This window comes from Molossus molossus, unplaced genomic scaffold, assembly GCF_014108415.1.
Source record: "Molossus molossus isolate mMolMol1 unplaced genomic scaffold, mMolMol1.p scaffold_m16_p_11, whole genome shotgun sequence".
Taxonomy (NCBI): domain Eukaryota; kingdom Metazoa; phylum Chordata; class Mammalia; order Chiroptera; family Molossidae; genus Molossus; species Molossus molossus.
Window position 1 is genome coordinate 102,558,273 of NW_023425346.1, and position 21,317 is coordinate 102,579,589.

Below are 21,317 nucleotides of genomic sequence, written 5' to 3' on the forward strand. Positions count from 1 at the left end.
CCTGGGTCCTGGCAGGCACACATGCTCGTTCCAGCCTCACTCAGCCCTGCAGACCTGGCTGCACTCGGGGTGGGGGTGGGGAGGCTGCTGAACCACAGGACCTGCACGAGGGAGAGGCTGAGAGGTTGCCTGGTCAACCTTCTTTTATAAAATGAGGACATAGAAGGCCGGGAGGCGAAGTGACTTGCTAAAAATCACACAGCTGGAGAATGGTCCCCAAAATCTAGTTTTTATACCCTCTGCTCTTCCCCCCAAAATGCTGCTGTCTTGGCATGGAGCAGCATCCCCTTACCTGCTGCAGGCGGCTGGTCATGTCCCCTTTTTGACAGAGGGTCCCAAGGCAAACGAGGGCAGTGGTGTCAGCCCTGTGAGCGACTGTCAGACAAGCAGACGAGTTCGCTCCACTGTTTATGAAAGGAGAGTGTAACCCTCTTACCCGACACTCCTTAGAAGGGGAGGGCCTTAGCCTGTGCTCTGTGACTCCATTTCCTCAGGAGTCCTGACAAGAACTCTTGAGCGGAGCCCAGCTCCTCACTGCTAATAACCAGCCGTGTTCTCCCCCCTCCCCCCACCGCGAGAACAGCAGTTGGATCTCCCACAGAAGGAGCGGCTCGGGGCTGCGCTCGCCAACATGGACCAGCAGCTCCGGAAGCTGGCGGACACCCCCTGGCTGTGCCAGCCCATGGAGCCCAGTGATGAAGAGGTATGTGGGCTGGGGGCTTCAGCTTGGGCACCCCTAGGTGCAGTGGCCTGTGTTCACTGTGCTCTGTGGCTTTGGATGGCGTCAGCCTGGCAGCCCTTGACATGGCTTCTCAAGGCTTCTGTAGTCTGGTGCCTTCAGGGGGTGGAGAGAGACTGCAGGAGAAGGGAGTTCATAGTTGGTATCGAGAATGACCCTTGGAGACCAGGGCACATGTTGCCCTCAGGAACAGAGCTGCACGCTGACCAGGCAAGAGGGAGAACGAGGGCTGAGCCCAGCCCCACTGTTCCCCTGCCGTGGACACACATTTGCTGGTTAAATGGCAGCTTCTTGAAAGTTTGTTTTTGACAGGGACAGAGTTGGTGTGTTAGGCTTACACTCACACTTCTCTTCTTCATGTATTTAGAGACTCCACCCCCCCACCACCACGCACACTCAGTTGCCACAGGTCCTAGAACTGGGACAGATAGGACCCTGGGCACATTGCACCCCGGGGAGCAGTCACCTCCTGCAGTGGCGAGCAGGCAGGAAGAGCCCAGAGAGGGTGCTTGCTGAATGGCGGTTTCCATGGGCGGCGTCTGGACAAAGCAGAGCCTGGACTGCCTTCCCCTCAGGGATAGAGAGCAGAGTGGGCCAGGAGTCGAGTGCACCCTGGGGCAATAATTCCCCCACAGGGCAACTGCTGGACATGAAACGTTGGGCACCCTGCCCGCCGCCAGCTTGGTTTGTTCAGACCTGTTGACAGAGCAGGGTGGGGGCCGAGGCAAGCTCACAGCAGCCGCGTACCCGTCTTCGAATCCGCAGACGTTTGTTGACAAACCCTGCTTGGAAAACGACTCAGGCCTTCCAGCCAGGGGACAAAACTGAGCGTCTTCAGGATGAGGACATGCTGGTGTAAGGATGCATGCAGGCTAAGCTCATCACAGCTGGTTAAACTGTTAATGATAGATAAAATTTCCACTAAAAAAAAAATTACCAAAATAACAGTATATAAAATACTCAACAGATGTAACAGCACGTAGCCCGGTAATTCCAGATTAAGGTTAAGTTATCCAAGCCTGTGAAGTGGACGGGGAGGAGGGGGGAAAGGGCAGGACCGAGGAACGGAAGCACATTAAGTTCCTTCTTGACCTTGATAATGAGGGAAATGCGGAGTCTGCACTGCTGTTTAAACACTCACAGGTGCTTTCTAGGAGCGTTGAGATTTTTATCTTTCCAAATCACTACAAAGTACAAAAAATATATATGTTGTAAAAGATCTGGTCTGTAGTAATATAAAGATAAGATATAGAAAATGATATAGATTTCACTCTTAACACATTTTTGACCGCTCACGAGTTAACTCGTGTTTTCCTGCCCAGACGTTGCGGACCGCGCACGAGGTAATCGGGTTTGCACTCGCATCAGCTGTTTCCGGTTTTGGAACCCAGGGTAACATAGGGTTATTGTATTTGTGACTCTTCGTCCTGTGGGTCGAAGTTTGAAAACCGCACATGGTTCTCTATTCTTGCAGTAGCTGGGGAATGGGTATCTGCTGGTTCAAATGCGTGAGCTCAGAACCGAACGTGCAGTTTGCCCAGAAACGTGCGGTCCCTGGCATATGTCTTAGAGGTTTCTATGTGGTACACAGTGTGTTAAAGGCAAATTTTTCTCAGACTGTGTTAAAAAAGAAATCTAACCATATATTAGTCACAGAGCCCAGTTTTCTCTCCCAGATCCCCAGTAAAAACTTATGACAGAGAGATGAAAAGTAAACAATTTTCAATGAAACAGTAAAAAAATTCCGTAACAGTATTAACATAAAAACAGAATTGCAGCCCTGACTGGTTTGGCTTAGCAGTTAGAATGTCGACCTATAGACAAGGGTACGTACCTCATTTGTGGTTCTGTCCCCAGCTCTGATCTGGGTCTCGCAGGACAGAGCAACCAATCCATGCGTCTGTCTCATGTAAGTCCTCTCTCTCTCTCTCACACTCCCCTTCCCCTTCCTGCTCTATCTGAAAATAAATGGAAAAATGTCCTCAGGTGAGGATTTAAAAAAAACAACCCAGAATTGCATACCTAAAGCAATAAATGATCAAAGGGGATCACTTTATATTGATAAAAATATAATAATTTTACAAAATGTGTTTTTTTGTCTTCTTGATCTATCAATTACTGTTGTACTCTGCCCACAGATACAGCTGTCTCAGTTTGTCTTTGTGATTTTGTGTATCTGCTTTCTATATTTTGAGGCTGTGTTGTTGGGTGCTTATAGGTTTATCGTTATGTGAAGACCTTCAGTAGTTCTTTTATTTTTACGCCTGGTTGTTTGGTATATTCTTTTTCATGGTTTTACTTTCCAGCTTTATTTGGAGTGTCTCTCCTTTTTTTTTATCCTCACCCCAGGACATTTTTCCTTTTTTTTTTTTTTTTTTTTTTTGTTCAGATAGAGTGGGACGGGGAGAGAGAGACAGACAGACAGACATTGACGTGAAAGGGACACATCAAGTGGTTGCTACCCGCACTACCCAACCAGGGCCGGGGACAAATGGCAACTGAGGTACGTGCCCTTAGTGGGAACTGAACCCAGGTCTCTCTGGACCACAGGCCGACATTCTAACCTCTGAGCCAAACCGGCCAGGGCTGGAGTGTCTCGTAACAGCATATTGCTAAATGCTGGATTTTTATCCAGTGTGGTACTTTGTTTTAATTGGAGAGTCCAGTCTATTTACATTTATTATATTATCATTAATTACTGACACATTTAGACATATTTCTATTATATTTTGTGCATTCTATTTGTCCCACTTTTTCTGTTTCTTTTAATTTCTCCTTTTGATGAGGCCCTGCTTCCTCCCACACAGTTCTGTTTGTCCCCTCTACTAGTTTGGGAATACATACTCTCTGGGTTTTTTTTAGTGATTACCCCCCTACATTTTAATTTTAATATATATGCATAAAATATGTAAAGTGAAAACTCGTAATGACAGTGACAAACCAGATTGTAGCATGAGCCATCACTACCAGGCCGTGGCCATAGAATCCAGCAAACCCGCGAGGCATCTGGACAGGAGCTGGAGGAGCATGCGCCGTAGGGTGTGGCACACGCACGTCCCGTGCTTCTCTCCGAGAGGTGCCTCGCTGTGCTGTGCAGTGGCCGGGACTCTCTTTCCCTCCTGTGCCCACGGACATTCAGTCTGGTCACATTCTGGACCACTACTGATGGCAGGAACGTGTGATCATGATAGAAATTGAGAGGAAGAGGATAAAAACTTGAAAGCAATTGACGGTTTGTTTTGTGTATGCTCTCTTTTGGTTTCGTTTTTCTAGTCATTTATTGTATTTATGAAAATACCAGTCCACTGTACTAGTTCTTTTCCAGGGGTAGTTTGAGTATCACAGTTCTAGGGCACAAGGAAACCTCAGCTACAGACTCAGGGAAATTGTGCCCGTCATTCAGCACAGCCCCCACAGCCCCATGTCCTGGGTCCTGTCCGCCCACACGCGGCTGCTTCCTCTGCGCAGGTTTCCTGTGGGGCAGCCGGAGCAGCAGCCGCGGCAGGGAGGCTCACAGCCTCGGGCCTGGTTGCAGGGCGGCCGGCCAGCCCAGTTTGTTTGGGACTGTCCGGTCTTAGTGCTAGAAGCCCATGTCACAGGCGTTGTCCAGCGCTTCCAACCGAAACATGTCAAAACAAACACTGCCGAGTGCGGTGCAGCGTGTGCTGCAGAAACACACACAGACGGCACAGGTTGCCTGGAGGTGTGGCATGCTGTCCTCTGGGCCACGTCTAGAGCTGCCCTGGTTTCTAGGTTCCTGGACCTGGGCTTCAGGAATGGCGCAGGTGTTAGTTATCGCAGAAACAGGTGAGAAATAGTACAGGTGGGTGGGCCCCAAGAGCAGGCTTAGTTACGGAACCCTTAGCTCGCAGCTCGGACAGTGTGGGGGGAGGGGCGGGGGCGCCTCCATCTGATGGAGCCTGAGGCCAGAAGTTGCAGCCAGGTGTCCCCAGAATGGCCTGCTGGCCACCTTGCAGCTCGGAGCTCCCTCCTGCTCGCCCTGAGGGATGGGGTGACGTGCAGAGGGCCAGGGGGCCTGGAGGCCGGGGACGGTGTCCTTGCTGCCCCCTGAAAATAGAGAAGCCATTTATTTGAAAGAAAAAAACAAAAACCAATAAACCTATGAGCTGGGTTTTTGAAGGGAAAGTAAAACAAGTTAAACCCTTCTCTGGCAAAAATGGAAAGAAAAAGTGAACAACAGAATGCAGCGATGAAGGAAATGTAACAAAACACAAGGAAGGAAATCGATACATTCAAAGAAATGGTCATACATTTTAAATCCTGATAAAACGTGAGTTTTCAGGAAGAATTTATACAAATAGAAATCTGAAGACATTTAAAAGAGAATAGCCACAGAACACCTTAAAAAATAATCTAAATAAATACTGCCTCCCAAGAAAAACTGCTAAGGAATGTGCTTCCCCTGTGTAAGAACCAGCATTCAAGCTAGAAAAGGTTGGCAGCGTCCCAGCTCACTGTGTTTAATTGTGGGGGAAAACAAAATGTATCAATCTTTGTCATTTATTGTACAATTTAAGTAAAGTGTATTCGCATTATTGGGAAACAAGTGTTTAGAACTTTCAATCATTTTTTTATAACTAGCACATTGATTCCAAAATGCAGTATTATTAGTAGATCCCTACAAATCATTTCTTTAAATAAAATAGCTGACGAAGGACATTATTTGTAAAAGCGTCCCAGCTGGGGAGTGTGGAGGGCTACAAGGCCATTTCGTGTCCCCCGGGCAGACACTGGACATAGGTGGGTCATGGTGGGTGGGCCAGGCCCCGGACATCCCCGTCTGGAGGTGTCCATGTCCTCAGCAGCCCCACGCAAAGGGAGGGGCAGGGAGCCACCAGCTGTCCCAGGACAGACAATTGGTTTGTTGGTAGGCGAAGGACCTCGTCAGGCCCTGACTCACACCAGCTGGGGGTGGACCATGGCGCAGTGGGCAGCTGGGTACAGAGGATGCATTAGTGGGGTGTTGGGGTGGCTCGGTGATAATGGCACTGTGCTTATGTTTGAAGAAGAGAGGATTGTCTCTTGGAGTTGCTTATGAAGTAGTTCCGGGGGGAATAATTTGTTATCTGAGGTTATTGTCTCTGGTGAGACAAAGTCAGATAACATGTTGATAACCAGCTTCATTCATATTAAAGTTAGAAGTAAATGTAATACTCATGTGTACGTGAATAAAAAGAAATTCCGTAAAGTCGGGAGTAGGGTTTTGTCGAATCCTGTTGGGAGAGCTGCAGGGAGGGGGTCGCCTGCCTGGGGACAGAGCGCGGGCCCTGGCCCGAGGGTCCGACAGAGCAGTGTCAGTGTCCACTTTGGCCGAGGACAAGAAATTAGTGAAAATGAGTCTCATGAGTACTCACGTGATTGATGAGAAAATATCTTCATGAGGTCTCTGTCACAGTAGGAAACTTAAAAACATGAAACCCTGTGACAAGAAGTCCCTGAGGCGACTCTGAAGGGCGTGTAGGGGACTGAGTGTCTCCACAGCACACTCCCGGGTGAATTACTCATGAGGGTTTGCGCGGGCCAGGGAGGGTCCCCAGGGGTGTTCTCAGTGCGACCAGATAGGTGCTCTTGGCACGGAGCTGTGAAGCCTAACGTGGGTCAGGTGGGCGTGGGAGGCCGGGCCTGCGACAGGCTCCAGGCCAGGGGGCAGGAAGGAGCCGCCACAAGCTCGCGCACAGGTGTCTGCGCAGAGCGGGGCGCCGGGCAGTGCCGGCTGCTCAGCGCCTGGGTGCTCTGTGGGTGGTGCTGCCCAGTGGGGAGCGCAGCTCGGGTCACACCTCTGAGAGGGCCTCGGGGAGTAAATCCAAGGGAAGTGCACAGCGCAGGGAGGTGCGCACCTGTCAGTCTGCCATGGACAGGGGGAGGGGCTCAGCAGCCTGCTCGTCACTGCCCAGGTGGTGCTGATACTTAAATACGATTTGCAAAGCTTTTTAATCATGTGGGAAATGCACAATATAAAATGAAAAATTAAATATGAAAATAAACACTGATGACCATGAAACCACTTTTAATGGCATTAAAATCAACAATAAATATGAGACAAAATCAAAGAAAATTAGGCGAAGAAGCGAGGCGGGAACCAGGCAGCCTGCTGCCCTGATCCCAGGGTGCCTTGGGCCTTGGTGCGCAGTCTGATCCTCAGTGTGTCGCTTTCCGCGCAGAACGCGACGTCGGATCTCTCCAGACGCAGCCGCAGCGGGAAGTTCCGCCTGGTGACCAAGTTTAAGAAGGAGAAGAACAGCAAGAACAGAGACACTCACAGCAGCCTGGGAGCCCCGGGTACCTGCCTCCTCTCCTGGCCATCTGAGCCGCTGCGTGTGCCTCCTGGCCCCCACTTTCTCCCTTGGCCGCCTGGCTGTTCCCCGAGGCCCCGAGCTGAAGATCCCTGTGGCCCGCACGAGCCTGCTGTCTGGAGCCACAGACTGTGCCTTGCTTTCCCTTCTGTGCTGTCATTCCTGCCCTGACCGTGTCCCCGCGCAGACTCTGGGTGACCGGCCCACTGCCAGCCCTGGATGGGGTGCAAGGAGGGGAGGATAGCAGAGGTGACGACAGAGACAGCTCACCTTCAGGCCTCCTCTGGGGCTGCTGATGCCTTTCAGTTGATTCTGATCACGTCCCTGCGCCTCTGGGAGCCTGGGCCACCAGCTGTGGGCGGGAAATCAACAGAAATGACACCGAGGGGCGTTTTCCCTTTGGGTCAGTAAATTGGGGCTTTAAATTCCCATCTGAAGGGTTGGCCCCGAGCACAGCTGTGCCCGCGCTCTCGGGTGCTGTGGCCCAGGGGGTTTGGGCGGCGGCGGTGCCCACTAGGGCAGCGCCCTTCGATTTCCTTCTTCACGTTTGTCCAGAAATCAGGTTCCTTCTAATGACGGTGGCTCTGCCTGCACGAGCTCTGCGTGTCTCCCTCCTGCGGTGGCTCAAGCTGGAAGGGGCCCTCTAGAGCCGTGGTTTTCAGCCAGTGTGCCGCAGGCCACCCAGACACACGGTCCTGTCTGAGCTCTTGTCCTCAAAACATGACAACAGCCGGCCCAGCCGTAGCCATCTGGTGTGAGCGAATCGAAATCACCCTGTTTCTGCCGTCACGCTGGCAGAAGACAACTGTCTGGCGCGAGGAACCCGAGTCTGTGGCCGGGAGGTGCCAGCTGAGCCCGCGGCCCCAGAAGGCGGAGCAGATGGCTTCCCGCACAGCCAGGCCCCGCCCCCCCACCTGCCTGTGGTCCCTGGGAGGCCCCTCCCCGCAGGACACGCGGCTCCTGCTGAGCCCGCACCCTGCACAGCTTTGAGCCGCCGTGGTTGCTGGGGTGTCGGGTGCCGTGGTTGCTGGGGTGCTTCGAGTGTCATGGGTGCTGGGGTGCTTCGGGTGTCATGGGTGCTGGGGTGCTTCAGGTGCCTGCCGCTGGGCATCTTGGGTGTCAGCTGCCGTGGTGTTTCGGGGCACTGGCTGCTGGGGCATCTTGGGTGCTGGCTGCTGTGGTCTTTCGGGGTGCCTGCTGCTGCCTGCCTGGTGTGGGGTGCTGGCGCTCACTGCTCCTGCTTTTCCGTCTCTGACAGTTCACCTCTGGGGGACAGAGGAGGTTGCTGCCTGGCTGGAGCACCTCAGTCTCTGTGAGTATAAGGACATCTTCACTCGGCACGACATCCGGGGCTCCGAGCTCCTGCACCTGGAGCGGAGGGACCTCAAGGTACTTCCACACCTGGGCTCCCCGCGGCTCTGTCCCCTCCCTCCGACCTGGCCGCGTCCCAGCATCAGGCTTCTCTTTACGGCTCTTCTCGTCCTTCGTACAACTCGGGGTGACTGTGTGGTGCCCTGGCAGTGATGTCTCCACCCACAGGAGACACGGGGAGCCCGGCTCGGTCAGCCCAGCCGGGGTGGACGGCCAGCGGAAGCGCGGTGCGGTGGGGACCGGCCTGCGGGCTGCCCTGTGTTGGTCACACGGCTGGTTAGAGTCGGGCAGACCCGGTGGCTGCCGGGCCCATGGCGGCCGCCCCGGCGCCGTCCCGCTTGCCTGTGTCCCGCACTTGCAGGTGGGCACCTGCCCGGCTCGGGCGCTGGCTCGGCCCGGTGGTGCCCGTGACTGGGTCGCAGGAGGGGTGGGGCTCTGCACACTTGTCACTTCTCATGCCATTGCTTTCCGTCCGGGGTCACCATGATGCCCGGTGTCTGTGTGCAGTCGCTGGGCAGCCCGTCGTGGTGCTGTGGCCGGGCGCTCTGCCTGGCATCAGGGTGGCTGTGCTCTCGTTGCAGGACCTGGGCGTGACCAAGGTGGGCCACATGAAGAGGATCCTGTGTGGCATCAAGGAGCTGAGCCGCGGCCCCCCTGTCACCGAGGCCTAGCCTCCGCCCTCTCGGCCTGCGTCCTGCGCTCCTCCTGCGACTGAGGCGGGAGCAGGGGCTGCCTGCCCGCCCGTGGTGCTCTGTCCGCGCTCGCGCAGGGAGCCTCACGCCCTGCCAGCTCCAGGCTCTCGGACACAGCAACATAGCTACCTGGACACGCACCTCTCCAACCCAGCGGTGTGTGGGCGACCGTGCCGCCACCTCTCAGCTCTCGCTGACCCACGTCCTGGGCCAGGTCTGGCCTCCCTGGCCCCGGGCATTGCAGCAGAAATGGCCTGACCGGCCGCACACGGCTGCCCCGTGGGCTCCGCTGTGTGTCCTTCCACGGCACGCCGCGTGGCACCAGACCGCAGTCCCTCACCGGGCAGATCTGTGCCCAGTGGGCGCTCGTGGTCCCCGCGGCCCCTCGAGGCTGCCGTGTCAGGTCCTGGTTCGCAAGCGTGTGGGTGCGTTTCTGGTCCTGTTCATTTTAATTTGACGTGAAGAGAGAGGAGGACTCGCTCCTCCTGGAGCCCCCGTCCCGATGTGCCCTGTCCCTCCTGAGCTGTCTGTCCAGGAGTGCTGCTTGGGCCGGGAGCACCCGGTGGCGAGGGCCGGTGGCCTCCCCGCCGTGGAGGCCGTGTGTCGTGCTGGGTCAGTATTTCTGTGGAGAGGGCGTCTCCCTCCTCTGGGACCGGCTGCTGCCTCTGACCCTGCAGGTGGCTTCTGTCTTGTGCTGCCGGGCCCCAGGTCCCATGCGGTTAGCGGCCCATGTGGCTCTCACCAAGTTGTCACTGCCTTTGACTCTGCCCCTTGCCGCCCTTGGCCACACCTCACAGGGCTTTCGTCCACCTTGGAAAGGGGGTTCCATAACCCCAACCCCGTGTGCCAGGGCCTTGCACCCCAAAGGGGAGGGCACCAGAGAGGCGGCCTCAGGGCACCATCAGTCACAGCTGAACAGCTTTTACCTGCCACTCACTTTGCAGACCCCACTGGGTTCCCTGCCCGGCTGGCCAGGCACCGTCTCTTGTTTGGGGGTGCTCCCACTGGTGGCTCTTCTGGGTGCTGGGCCCACTCCTGTGCCCTCATGGGGCATGGCCGTGTTGGGGTTCGGGTGAGAGCTCCCTCGGCCGCCCACTGGAGCTGAGACGGGCAGTCGTGTGGCCCTTCCTGCCGTGATGCGTCCCGTCAGAGCAGCTGTCTGCGTGCAGGAAGGCGGAGCCTCAGTAGAGGTCGGGGTCCCAGAAGGGGCTGTCCTGTCCGAGCTGGGCCCCGGGTTCCGATGTTCCCAGGGCCTCTGGACGGGACGGGGTAAGCTGGAACGCAGTGAGGGGGTGCAGGGGAGCTGGCCCAGGGCTACCCCGTGCCCTCAGCACCCCCTCGGGAAAAGCTTAGGTTTGGGTCATGCGTGCTGATAAAAAATGTCGTCAGTGTTCAACACCGTTGACGTAAAAGCCATTTTTCTCATTGTCAGAAGCAAAGGAATGGACGTGTTCTGCATGAAGGCGGGTCCCTGGTCCTGTGGTGTCTTTGTGCTGCGCGTGGGGCGGCTCGTCTGTCCGGGGCGGGGTGTCCTGTCCCGGGGGGAGGGAGGAAGGATCCCGGAGAGTCTTGGAGGAGGTTTTATGTTCTCGGGTGGGCTCACCCTCATATTTATGATCTTAATTTATACAGTGCCTGCTGTATCGCTGTGTACATAGTCCAGGTGTGGGCTTGTAAATACGTTGTTCTCTGTAAATAAAACAAGCCTGTTTTGGATCTCATTGTCGGATTTCTTGTCCTCATTCCTTGTGCTTTGACATAAAATGGTTGCCAAGATCCTTCCAAACTGCATTCAGTTACATTTTTCAGCTGCTCTAAAATTAAGTTGAATTGATGGTGGCTGAAAAGCAAAACGGAGCGCCATGCATTTTCTCACATGTGGGTTCTAGGATCTGTAAGAACTCAGCGATGGGGCCTCTGGGAGAGCAGAGGTCTCGGGTTCGATTCCATGCCGCCTCGGCCCAGCCTGCTTGCTGAGGGCAGGTCGTGCTGGCTGTATTCTCGCCAGGACCGGCAGCCCTCTGTCTCCGCTCACTCATCGTGCCTTTGTTCCAAGTGAGCTGCCTCTTCAAGCTCCAAGTCACTCAGTTGTCACCGCCCGCTTCCTGGGGTGAAGGCTGAGGGCTGGGACCGCGGAGCTGAGTCATGCTGCCAAGGAACAGAGGGGCTGCACGTACTTCCCACCTGGAGGTTGCCTTCCAGCAGCTCTTCCTCCCTCTTCCAGGCTTAATAAAGCCCCAGTTTTGTCCTGGAATACGCCCTCCTGCCATGTGGCCATTCAGGATCAGGCCTCAGGTCACAGGATGGCTGCCATCGTTCCGGGCATCACACTCAAACTTGTGCCGTATAAAGTGTGTGAGTCTGTGGTTGTCTCTTCTGTGTCTCTTTTTAAGATAGAAGGACACTTTTCAGAAGCCCTGGCTTCCACTGACCTCCCCTAATATCTCATTGTCTAGAATTGGGTCCCACAGTCCTGACTGAGTCAGTGCAGAGAATGGGGCCTTGCTGACCATGACTGGTTGCCATGCTGGTAACATTTAAACAGAACATTGCTAATATTTTATTAACATGTTAAGTCCTCTTTTCCTCCTAACAGTCCTACCAGGTGGGTATCTACATTTTACAGATGAAGAAAAGGTTCAGAGAGGTTTGCAACTTGCCGCATGTCACACAGCACTTGGCACCAGAGGCCACGCCTCAACAGTAGTGATGACCCAGGCCTGACTCCAAGCCCAGCCTACATGACAGGTGGGCAGTAGGGCCCAAGTCACACGCAAGGGTCCTGGTGCTGAAGCCGGACTCCTTGCTGGTCACTCCTCAGTGACTGAGCAGGAGCCAGGCTGCTGGGGAGGGCAGTGTGGGCCGGCTGCCAGCCTCCACTCCTGCACCGGGCGGGCTGCCTGCAGACCTGGTCCAGGGGCCGGAGAGCAGACGGGAGCCGCCCCAGGGCCCTCTGGAGGGGAGGCTGGTGCCAGTCCAGAGGGGAGGGAGGGTTCGAGTGCCGTGCGATTGCAGGACCACAGGCAGCTCCCTGGTGCGGACTCATCGCCACAGGCAAGGGCTCTGTCCAGTCCACCTTCCCCTGGCCCGGGCCGTGAACTGCGGGCTGGCATAGACGACGCTCTCACGGGGAAGCCCGATGGCAGCGCTGACGACGGTCAGGGCGGACGTGTGTCAGGACCCGGGGACCCTCGTAGTGGTCGAGGCGGCTCTGGCACCCCTTCCTGCTGGGCTGGGGAGCCTGGGGAAATGTGCAGAGCTGTCCTGACCCTGCCCGGGGCAGCGGTGCTGGGGATGCAAGCTCACCCGAGGGCCTGGCACACCTGGCTGCAAAGGAGGCTGGGAAATGCCACCTGGCCCTGCGCGGAGGGAGGGAGGAAGGGCCACTGCCTGTGCTCATCAGCCGGCTGCCCCCGCTGTAGTCCCTCAGGGGGAAGGTCTCCCCGTTACTGTCCTCTTGCCTGCGTTGCTCCTCGGAGCCCTGTGTGCCCGAGGGGAGGGCAAGGGAGCCCTGTGTTCCAAGCTGACCCTTGGCACCATCTGCTCAGCCGTGTGGCCTTGACCTGCTCGCTGGGATGCTGGCCTTGCACCTGGTAGTGGCCTGTACCCCAGGGACTGTTCCGTGGCCTCAGGCAGTGTTTCTGGTGGCTGCGATCCCGACCTCTGGCCACAGAGGCCACGCCGCTGCTTCCCAGCTCAGCGCCCACTGCACGGCGACCAGGTTGGCTCGGGGAGATTAAACCCGGACATGAGGGCTGCGGAGGGGGCACTGAGAGACAGTGTGGCATTTTGTCCTTCTCTTCCTGCTCCCCTTTCCCTGCATTGTCTGTGAGGTGAGGACTTGCAGTCTGCTGTCCCTCTGCAGAGCCTGGGGCGGCGTGGAGCGCGGCGGGGGTCCTCGCAGAGGCGGGGCACTGGGCTTTTCTAAAGGGGATCTCCCAGCTCATGACCGCTCGTCGCAGACTGTTCCGCGTTAACGGAGTATCCGATGCCCAGACTGGCTCGGCCCCTGTGGAAGCCACTGCTCGATGCCTGTGGACATCAGTTCTCTCTCTCCTGCACGGTGGGAGCGGAGGCTGCGCCAAATAACCCCGGCAAGTGGGCCGGGTTCCCCAGACTCCTGTGCGACCTTACTGATGCCACTGACTTTCGGGAGCGTGCCTCCCTCGCCTGGAGGGCAGGCTTGATGGCTGGACCTCCAGCAGCTAGCTCGGGCCATGGTTGGCCTCAAGACGGAAGGATTGAGGGTGACGATTTTGTTTGGGAAAAGCAAAAGCATGTAGAGACAGGTTTTAACGATTCAGCAGGCGTGAGGCCGGGGCCCTACCAGAGATGGGTGAACTGGTGCAGGGAACACTTCCTAGCAGAGGCGCACGCCTGGGAGATGGTTCCAGCGTGGAGGCCTCCGTGGGGGCGTGGTCAGAGAGCAAGGAGGTGGCCCACGGACCCGCCCCCTGGGGATGCAGCTGGGCCGCCCTGCCCGGCCTGGGGCTGGCCTTAGAGCTACGCGCAGCCTGCCCAGCTGCGACCACAGATGCACCGAGGCTGCACACGGTGGTGAGCAGCTGGCTGGAGGCACCGGCCCCCTTGCCCACGTTCAGAGGCAGATTCTATGGGAAGTCTCCCGAGCTTTTAAGGAAATCGTGTTGCCAGCTGAACTCTGAGCTGGCAGACCCAAGGCTGTGCTCTCGAGCCATCGGTCCCCAGGCCTCCAGGACGTGCCCCCAGGAAGGCAGTGCCCGTGAGGTCCTCCCACTCGCAGGGACGGGTGTGCGAGACGCTCTGGGGCAGAACAGAGCGGCCAGTGTTGTGGCTGGGCAGGGGCTCACCCCGGGCGGGGCGGGGAGTGGGTGCAATTGTGCAGCCGCTTGGGCTTGTGACAGCTGTGAGTTGTCCTCTGTGTCCCAGAGAGAGGTGCCACCGTGGCCACCCCCCCACTCTACTGGTTCTCTGGTTCTACGTCACTTAGCCGTAGGTTGAACTGGGAGGTGTCACAGCCCCTGAACCCAGCCGAGAAGCAAGTGCCGCCCGAGACCTGGTGGGAGCCGAAGCTGGTGGGGCTCCGCGTCGCCTGCCGTGGGGGCACGTGGTCGGCTGGTGGGGGGACTCGCTGTCAACATCGAATTGGTGTTACATCCAGGTGCTGTCCATTCGACTTATTTTATCCTCACCCGAGGACATTTCTTCTATTTTATGTTCAGGTAGAGTGGGAGGGAGAGAGAGAGAGAGACACATCGACGTGAAAGGGACACGTTGAGTGGTCGCCACCCACACGACCCAACCAGGGCCGGGGACAAACTGCAACCGAGGTACGCGCCCTTACGGGAACCGAACCCGGGTCTCTCGGGACCGCAGGCCGACGCTCTGACCGCTGAGCCAAACCGGCCAGGGCACATTTGACATTTTCATGTGGGGTCTCTTGTGGGTAACCCCACCTGCCCTGCTCCCCTCCACTGTCATTTGAATGGAGACAGCAGGGCGGGCAGGGCACCCACTTTGAGCCAATGGGTGTCAGGCCCTGGGAGGTGGAAACCAGCAGGGAAGGCACAGGGCCTGGCGGGCTGGGGAGCCCCTAAGCCAGGGCCCGCCAGTGCCTGGGACGGAGGGGAGGCAGCGGCGGGAGCCGGACAACCCTCCCTCCCTGCGTGTCCACTTCGCTGCTGCTTGTCCCTCCGCAGGGTGCTGAGTCTCCGGACACACATTAGTTACGGGTCTTGTGGCCCGTATCGGCCCTGCTTGGGATGGGCACCCTCGGGAACAGACCGGATGAGCGTGCCGCCTGCGGACGGGGCGGGGCCGCGGCGCGTCAGCCAGGTCGGTCCGGAGGGAAGGCCTGCGAAGCCATAACGTGGCTCATCAGAACCTGTCCGCCCTCCGCTCTGGCAGAAACACGTCCCAGAGAGCAACTGCCTCTGCAGCCCCGCGGCCAGCTCCACGTCCCTGGGCGGGGACGAGACCAGAACTGCGTTTCTTCCAACACAAGCTTTCCCAGGGGTCTGAACTGATTTAATACCAAACATGCTTCTGTTACTTGTGCAGCGGCCCTGGGCAGTCTCTCTGAAGACAAACCATGTGTGTTCGGCATCAGAAGCTGCTTGGGAAGAGGCCGAGTGGCCAACTTACAATGGAAACGACGTGAAGATGCTTTAGATGCTTTATTTTTTCTTTAAAACAACTGTACAGCTCTCCCTGCAGCCCCAGGCCACCCCCACACTGCAAGAGGGCGGGGCAAGGGAACCAGAGACACCCCGGCCCTGGCGGCTCACTGCGGACCCCACGGCGCACCCCCAGCCCCCGACTTGCTGAGGCACGTCCACGGAGGCTCCGGCTTGTCCACAGCAAGCCCCCAGTTACTCCACAGGAGCCACGGCTGCCGGGACAGGCACGGCGAGGAGACACGTGTTACAAAGGAGCAGAGCTGGGCAGGGCTGGCCCGGCCGCCGCGCCCTCACAGGGACCTTCACAGGAACGGGTGCCCCGGCCCGAGGGCGGCTTGTCCCAGGTGCTGGAGTTCGAGACCAGCAGTCTCAAGCAGCCGAGAAGACGGATGCCGCGGGTCCTGACGGGGCGGGGACGGGGCAGGGGGCAGGGGGCAGGGGGCAGGGGGCAGGGGGCAGGAGGCAGTGGCGCACCCACGGGCGCCCAGCTCTGTGGAAGGCCAGCCGGGCGGCACAAGTCCTCCCGCGGTGAGCGGCCGGCCGAGGCCTGGCGCGCGTCTGTCAGCGCCGAGGGCTGAGCCGAGGGTGCGGCCGCGCGGACAGCCGGTCACCAGCCGCCCCTGGAGGTGCGAGCGCAGAGCCGCTGAGGAATCCTGCCCCGAGTCGTCCGCGTCCTGTCCCCCAGCTGGGCGACGGGTGCTGCTCCTCGTCCCTCTGTCCATCCGCAGCGGCCATGCTGCCGGGACAGGCACAGCGTCCGGGCGGCTCCTTCCTGGTCCAGTCCGGCTCCGCAGGCCCATCGGCTCAGCACACCCGGGCCTCCAGCCACAGCAGCGGGAACGTTCTGATCAGACGCCCAGTTGGAACCGGAACCAGAGGGGAATGTGTGCGTGTGGGGACCAGGACACAACTACCCTTTCTCCCCGGCACGGGCCTGGCCAGCCCTTGTGACCTGGCAGCGAGGGGGGCAGACTGCTCCGAGGTCGGGGCGAATGCAGACGAGATGCTCCGGCGGTGGCCCCGGGGTCAAGTGCGCGGTGAGGGCCACGTGTGCCTGGGCCCAGCCTGAGGGGCACGTGCTGCGCAGCCGGGAGAAAGGGGATCCCCTGGCCCGGGACCCGGCGTCCCTCTGCCCTGAGAAAGGCTGGGTCTGTGTGCAAACCTACAAGCCTGCTCATGGAACCACGCGGGTCAGCAGGGGGGCGGAGCCCGCTCCCAGCCAGGCTCTGGGCCTCAGCTGCTCTGGTCCCAGCGGGCGTCGGTGCGGCGCTATCTGAAACTCCCCACGTGGATGGACAGGGACGCTTCTGGTCTGTGGGGCCGACCGGGCGTCTCTGCCCCGGGGAGGTCTCTGCTCTGGACACGAAGGGCTTCCTGGCTGCGGAGACACAGGGTCCACCCAGGTCAAGGGTGTGGAACGACCTCAGGGAGCTGAAGTGGGGAGCAGGGGAGGAGGACACGGCAACCCTGGTGTGGCCTGTGTCGGGTGATGACGCGGACCAAGGTGGTGAGAGCTGGGGCTGGCCCTGGGGGCTTGAAGGGGGGTGTCAGAGGGTATTCAGGAGATCCTGGGAGGTGCGGGGACCCAGAGGCCAGGGAGCAATTCTGCATAGAAGGACGGGGGTCTGCATGCAGAGTGGAGAGAGGACGGGGGTGGGGGTGTCTGCGTGCAGAGTGGGGGGTGGGGGGCTGCGTGCAGAGTGAGCGCAGGGGACCCGCCTCTGGAAGCCGGCGGGGAAGGAACCTGGGTGCAGGGGCGCTGAGCTTGTGCGGGGGCAGGTCAGCTGTGCTGAGCAGAGGTGAGGCCGGCTGACTCCTGGGATAAGGAGTAGGGGGCGGTGGGGAGCAGAGCGCCAGGCGACAGCGGGTGGACGTGTGACTGGAGAACTCCTGCTCCCAGGTGACTGACCCTGAGCCTGTGTCTGAAGGGAAGGCCCAGGAAGGGGGAGAGGAAGGAAGAGGTGGAGCAGAGGTTGGGGAGGCGGCCTGGCGGCTGTGCCCGCAGGGAGGCTGACAGCTCCCTTCCCAGCTCCCAGGCCTGTCTCACGTTCTCAGGACTCAAGCCCTGTTTCTCCCGAATGCGCAGCCCCGCGCGGGCTCCGGGCTCCAGGCTCCGGCCAGAGCTTCCAGGGAGCGAGAGGGAGCTGCCAGGGGTCCCGGGGACATCGGTCGCACAGGGAGAACCCCAATGTTACCTTCTCTTCCCGGGAGCAGGCTGCGCCGGGCTCTCCTTCCCAGTGCCGTCATCCTCTCCCACCAGGAGACCCTGCGTTTCAGGGAAAGGGGGAGGCCGCGTGCTCAGACACCTTCCAGCCCGCACTGCGTACGTTTACGTGAACATTTAGGTAACAGGAAAAATGACCTAAATCCACCTGCACTAGATTCGTAACTGACAGAAGCACCTGGTGCTCAACGGCAGAGCGCGCGGCAGGCGGACCTCGCCCGGGAGTGAGGGCAGCAAAGGGCATTTGCAGCCGCCGGGCGGCTCCGTGGGTGAGCGTCGACCCTGCACCAAGAGGTCATGGGTTCGATTCCAGGTCAGGACACATGCCCAGGTTGTGGGCCGGCTCCCCAGTGGGGGGCCTGCAGGAGGCGGCCCATTGATGTTCTCTCTCATCCATGTTTCTCTCTCCTGCTTCCTCTTTCTCTAAAAAAAATCAATAAAGAAAAAAAATTCAAGGGCATTTGGGGGTGGGCACAGGGCAGAGCCCACCTGCAGCTGGAGCAGCGGGACCAGCCTGTGGTCTGGGTCACTCTCCACCCAGCATCTCTGGCTCCCCTGGGAGTGGGGTGCCCTGTCTCTGACCTCCCTGGAATCTCCGGAAGCTTCTAGCACAGTGCGCGGCAGGCACAGAATGCTCAGCACAGGCTCCTGAGCGGCCAAGCCCCCTCCCAGTACTGGCGATCAGTTTCATATATGAATTCATTTCCCATAAATACCGGCCGCCCCTGGGCTGCCTGCAGCCACGTCCCAGAGGGAATACGCAGATCTCGGCTGTGAGAAAACGTGACCCCGAAGGGCAGGGCAGAGAAAGGGCCGCCTGAGTCTCACCAGGCCTGGCAGGGCAATGGGGCCACACTTCCAAGTGGCTTGGGGAAGCTGACTCTGGTCACCCAGGCTGGGACCCGTGAGAGCGACTGCCGGGCTTGTCTGCTTCTGCTCTCGGGAGGAAAATGTCCCAGTGAATACTGACACCTCCAGCACCAGGACTGGTCCATGACGTGCTTTAGAAACCGTGCGGCCTGACAAGGAAGAGAAGTGCGGAGCTGATGGGCGGACGGCACGGCCCAGGAGGCTGTTGGGGCGTCTGTGCACCCGTAGCCGTGTGGCGGTCCCAGTGCCTGGTGGGCGAGTGCCCTGACCTCTCTTTAACCTCCGCGGTGGGGGCCCTCCCCGGAGCGGTGGGACGGATGCCCTCACTGCTGCAGGGCCCTCCAGCGGCACGCGCGGCTCCGGCGCCACCAGAGCCGCCACCAGCACAGCGTGCGGGTCCCAGAGCAGTCTGAGAAGCCGTCCTGCTGGATGTGAGCCAGCGACCTCATAACCTCGTCAATGTGCACTGTGTGGTCTCTCGAACCTCCTTTGCAGAAGCACTGCAGGTAAACAGTTGTCTTACCTGTCTTTCGATTTTTGTTTATTTAAATCTTTTCTTTTTCGGGGGAGGAGGGTCAATTGTCTAGTACAATGCTGACTAGAAGATTCCTTAATACAAAAATATCAATTACTAAGTCAAGAGTTATATTAAATCAATAATTTATTACCAGTAAATAGTTCATTTAAATTAAGGATTAAATTTTTTATTAACCCTTATTATAAAAAGTATCGCTGCATGACTACAAACTAGGTTTGCCATAAGAATGGCCCATGTCGCCCTGGCTGGTTTGGCTCAGCGGTTAGAGCGTCGGCCTGCGGTCCGGAGAGACCCGGGTTCGGTTCCCGCTAAGGGCACGTACTTCGGTTGCAGTTTGTCCCCGGCCCTGGTTGGTCGTGCAGGTGGCAGCCACTCGATGTGTCCCTTCACGTCGATGTTTCTCTCTCTCTCTCTCTCGCTCTTTCTCCCTCCCACTCTGTCTGTACAAAAAATGGAAAAATGTCCTCGGGTGAGGATTAAAAAAAAAAAAAAAAAAAAGAATGGCCCATGTCAAGGACATATTTCTGTAATGACCCCGATTAAAGAACCAAAGCCAAATGGCAAATGCAATCATGCAGAAAGAAAATGCACAGAATAAAATGCAGCAGAACTCCGGGTTCATGCATGATTCAGAGCTCAGAGCCCACCAGGAATGACGGTGGCGTCCTAACCGAGGCAGGCACCCACTCAAACCTACGGCTGCAACACACTTGGTACGAAACTTCGAAGCGGTTTTCTCATCCTCGCCCGAGGATACTTTCCTATTGATTTTTTTTTTTTTTTAGATTGGTGGGAGGGAAGAAGGGAGAGAGAAACATCAATTGGTTGCCTCCTGCACAACCCTGACCAGGGATCGAACCCATGACGCTTCGGGCTGACACTCTACAGGCATTTTTATTCAGGTCAGACCCTAGTGTGGTGCGAGGCCCACATGAGGTGCTGTCCGCTTGCCCTCGGCACCGTCCCTGCTCTGGACTGTTCCACAGTGGGCTCTGCCCTGGTCTCCTGTCTCTACAACAGCGCTCGGTCCTGGTGCTTCCTCGCAACGGGAACGTGCTGTCAACTCCTTACCTTGACACCAATGACATCTCCGTCTTTCAAGTAATAAGGCGGCCCCAGCAAGTTGTCTTGCTTTTTCTTCTTTTTCCTCTTGGTAATTTGCTGGCTCTATAGAAAAATCAAGCATCTTGAATAAAGAAAACCACCCCAAAGTCTCTCTAATTCCCCGTCTGAACACTGCAGGGAAGCTCTGGCTGCCGGGAAGGCCCACGTTACCCAGCTGGACACGGGAAGCCACGCAGACTTGTCGGGGAGGTACTTGGCAATTTCAGTCTTGTCCACGGGAAGGGAGTAGAAAGCAGCCACTTGCTGCCGGAGGGAGCTGGCGGTGGCCCGGGTGGCGTCCCACACCATGTCCGCGGGCGGGGCGCACGCCTGCTGGCCGGGGAGGCGCCGCTGTGTCCTCAGCAGCATGTCCTGGGGGCTGCACCAGGAAACAGTCCAACGTCAGATTGGAAACAAGAGAAACTTGGCAACCAGGAGGGGGGGCGTGACGGCACCGCTCCCTCCAACTCCTCTCACTTACGAGGTTTTCCCGGAATGCTGGGGGAAGCCCTCTTCCTTCCCATCTCCTCTGACCCTGGCCCAGATGGAGGGGCCCGGAGGGAGGCCGGAGGAGAGCGGGGTGCTGGCAGCAGAAGCTGGCCGGGAGAAAGCTATTTCAGGTGCCGACACCTGCCTTGCCCTGGGGCAGCCAGGGAGGAGCCAAGGGCTTCTAGTTGGGAGGAGGGAGGTGGACAGCAAGAGAGCCCCGCAGAGCAGGGCCTGGAGGGGGCGAGCAGCCGAAAGGTGGGAGGGAAGTTAGATGTGGTTAGGTTGTCACAGACATGCAGCAAGAACTCCTGGAAGGGGGAGGGGAGAGATGAAAACCCGTTTTGTTTGTTTTTAGGAAGAAACGTGATTTTAAGGACGATTTCTGCTGTGCTGGAGCTCCTGCAAGGGGGAGGGGCGCAGTGGGAAAGGCCAGCCTCTGGCGGGGCCAGGCGCCGAGCACACACTCAAGGGCGTGCTCCCTGCAGAGGCGGGCAGACGTGGCGCAGGGCCGAGGTCAGCACGACACAGAGAGCCCACACAGGCGAGACCTCACTGAAACAGGAACACGTATGAAACAGTTCACACGCTCTAACTACAAATGGCTTATAGGCCTTTGAAAAAATGCCCAATTTTAGTAGCAATCAAAGCAATGATGCAAATGAGACAAGATAACCATTTTTCATGTATCAAGTTAGCAAACATTTAAACAATGACAATATTCAATGTTGGTTTGAGGGTGAGGTAGACTCAGAAACACTGTTTGTGGGAATATAACTTGGTATAACTTCCTTGAAAAGGAATTAACACTTTATTTTAAA

At 57.8% G+C, this 21,317-nt stretch overlaps 2 protein-coding genes across 17 annotated transcripts in view; one reads left to right on the forward strand and one right to left on the reverse strand.

Moving 5' to 3' along the window:
- The window catches only part of DGKD (diacylglycerol kinase delta), a 110,365-nt gene extending 99,589 nt beyond the window's left edge, over nucleotides 1-10,776 (forward strand). For all 10 annotated transcript variants that reach the window (XM_036254874.1, XM_036254877.1, XM_036254875.1 and 7 more), the window contains 4 exons: nucleotides 584-703; nucleotides 6,922-7,039; nucleotides 8,312-8,442; nucleotides 9,006-10,776. In XM_036254874.1, coding sequence (XP_036110767.1) covers nucleotides 584-703; nucleotides 6,922-7,039; nucleotides 8,312-8,442; nucleotides 9,006-9,095 — 459 coding nt within the window. In that variant the 3' untranslated portion in view covers nucleotides 9,096-10,776. The remainder of the gene's footprint in view (nucleotides 1-583; nucleotides 704-6,921; nucleotides 7,040-8,311; nucleotides 8,443-9,005) is intronic.
- Nucleotides 10,777-16,117: 5,341 nt separating this feature from the next.
- Nucleotides 16,118-21,317, reverse strand: part of USP40 (ubiquitin specific peptidase 40) — a 90,720-nt gene continuing 85,520 nt past the window's right edge. For all 7 annotated transcript variants that reach the window (XM_036254071.1, XM_036254075.1, XM_036254073.1 and 4 more), the window contains 4 exons: nucleotides 20,182-20,389; nucleotides 19,978-20,073; nucleotides 17,470-17,540; nucleotides 16,118-16,652 (listed from right to left, as the gene is read on the reverse strand). In XM_036254071.1, coding sequence (XP_036109964.1) covers nucleotides 16,544-16,652; nucleotides 17,470-17,540; nucleotides 19,978-20,073; nucleotides 20,182-20,389 — 484 coding nt within the window. In that variant the 3' untranslated portion in view covers nucleotides 16,118-16,543. The remainder of the gene's footprint in view (nucleotides 16,653-17,469; nucleotides 17,541-19,977; nucleotides 20,074-20,181; nucleotides 20,390-21,317) is intronic.